Raw genomic sequence first — 2601 nt, 5'->3', positions numbered from 1 at the left:
ATCACTGCGTCGGGGGCTTTATTGCGCCTGTCTTGACTTTAGAGAACCCGCCACAGAGAACAGAACAGGCAGAACTGAACACATCTCAATTGGATCGATCACTCTTACTTGTGTGTTCAAATCAGAACATTTTACTAAATGATATAGCTAAACCTTGCAATAAAGTTTTCTCCTTGCGCTTTCTGGAATTCCTGCACTGTTTGAGTCCCACACGTGGGGCAACCCAGCGTCACTTTCTCACCTAACCAGAATATTGCTGTCTTTTAAAAATAGCTCCCGTAGCCTAGATAGTGGCCGAGAAAGAGACTCCCCTGTATTGAATAAGAAACACCCCATGGGCAGCGGAGTTGGCTTTGGCCTGTATGTCCAATAGCGCAGAGAGCAAGCTTATGATCAAAGGTCTAGTGAAATAGCTTACAGTACAGTGACATTTTTTGTGCAACCAACAAATCTTCCATAATGAACAGCGTCATGCAAGAGCATAGGGTATAGTTTGATTAGTGCCCAGAACACATGGTCTGCCCAAACCATCTTTCACAACGTCTCGCAAACAATATTGCATTGAGGAGTGAGTCTTGTTCTGAAGATATATTGAAATCTAGTGGAAGTAAGAATGTTTGCGGCCATTGAAATAAATGGACACTTATTGAATAAAGCTCAGATTGTCCCAAAAGTAACATAACGACGACGCCGTTATGTTACTTTCGGGACAATCTGAGCTTTATTCAATAATATATATATATATATATATGTGTATGTATATATGTATATGTAGGCTATATACCTTAATTTCCACTCAACATCTTGTGACATTGTTTGAGAAAATGTAATTGGGTGCAGACATTATAGTTATTGTCTCAAATAGTGCTGGATTTGAGCAGGTCTCGCACATTTATTGCCGAGCTTTGATCAGAATTACTACTGGAAACTCCTAATAAGAGCAAGGAAGTGGAAACCCACCGGAACCGGTTCGTGTGAAGGGACGACCTTATATGGCATGTCATAGCCGAGGTTTCCGGCAATGGCGTTGCGCTGCATAGATAGGAAAACTGCATTTATTCCGAAAACCACGGCAAAACAGCAGCGGCCGTCGCTTATTTCTATATGGAAACTACTTTTGTTATAATATGCACCGTGTGAAATATCAGATTTTTTTAAAATATTTGGATAAACAGTCTCCCGCTCTCCACATTTACTCTGACAAGCATTCCGTGTACTCCACTGCGTTGCCTAAATATGGCTTTCCTCCATTCCTAATTTGGACATTTACGTCACGGCAAGAGGCTTTATAAAGCGGTGGAATCCTCAGCCTGGTGAAACAGTCCTCGCAGCCAAATAGAGCTCATGTCAATACGCTACAGAGCAGACAGCCCCATAGTAGGCAAGTTTAGAACTTATTCTAGCACACACCAAACACGTGAACTAAAATATAAAAGGTTCATCAAAAGGGAAAACACAACAGCAACATATTTCTTAATTCTTGATCAGTCACTCATCAGGATTATTAGAAACAAATATATGTTTTCATTCCTACCCTTCTGGAATGAATGAACCACAACATCATTTTTTGAAGACTGGGACCGTTTGCAAAGACGCCAAGTTGAAAGCAGCAAAGCCTTTGAGATCTTTCAGCATTGGATTCCTCTGACCATCTTCCTCAACAAGAGCAGTAGCAGCATCTTCAGAGTTCTCCTCACCAAGACAGCTGGTAATCTCCTCTCACCTGAGACAAGCAGGAGCAGCGTCTCCACCTCCAGCTACTCTGTCTCCAGACAGCCAGAACACCGGCAGCACCAGTACCATGGCTGCAGCCAAGACAGAGATGCTCCTCTCAGCCCTGCAGACATCAGACCCACTAGGCTTCCCCTACTCTCCCATGGACAGCTACCCCAAGCTGGAGGAGCTGATGTTGCTCCACTCAGCAGGGACCACATTCCTGGCTGCCTCCACACCAGAAGGTGTAGGCTTTGGGACCGGGGAGCCAGGAGACTCATGCGAACATCTGAATGGAGGTAAGGGCTGCTCTAACTGTGAACTCTTTATGGTTTCATTTCAGAAATATGCATGAAAATGTGCATAATCTATGAGGTTGCAATTGAGTTCTGACATAGTCTATGCAAAAAATATGAATATGTTAAGATGTTTGGATAAATTATAAATAGCTTTAAAAAGTGTTATTATTATTGTGCATAGAGCTGTACCGGTATTTGTCTTTTTTTGACGATTGGATGATTTAATTTTTGCAACAAAAAATGAATGAATATGTAGTAAAGTTCAATGATTTAACTGATTGCGTAATTTACATGCATTTGGTGCAAATACGAGACGGTCAGCACTCGCTCCTTGTAACTTGATGTGGGATATATTTTGTATGAACCAGCAGGATTCTTCTGTGCTCACCCCCTGAACCCTAAAAAGTAGTGGGGGCTGCCATCTGCAGCAAATGTAAATGTGTTTTTACATGGCAGCTGTTAAATGCTAACTGTTTGTTGTTGTTGTTCTTTCAGATGCATTGCCTGACATCTCTATCGGCTGTGACAAGTCTCTCATCGACCAGACCTACTCAACCCCTCGCCTGCCCTCCATCTCCTACACAGGGAG

The 2601-nt window shown here is 42.5% G+C and overlaps 1 protein-coding gene across 1 annotated transcript; it reads left to right on the top strand.

Moving 5' to 3' along the window:
- Positions 1-1312: 1312 nt before the first annotated feature.
- Positions 1313-2244, top strand: egr1 (early growth response 1). Its single transcript, NM_001141824.1, is given in 1 exon segment — positions 1313-2244. A coding segment is annotated over 1 exon segment (267 nt). The 5' UTR covers positions 1313-1801; the 3' UTR covers positions 2069-2244.
- The last annotated feature ends 357 nt before the right edge of the window (positions 2245-2601 follow it).

Source organism: Salmo salar, chromosome ssa13, assembly GCF_905237065.1.
Source record: "Salmo salar chromosome ssa13, Ssal_v3.1, whole genome shotgun sequence".
Lineage (NCBI taxonomy): Eukaryota > Metazoa > Chordata > Actinopteri > Salmoniformes > Salmonidae > Salmo > Salmo salar.
Note: the sequence above shows the minus strand (reverse complement) of the source record. Positions and strands in the feature narration are given on the sequence as shown.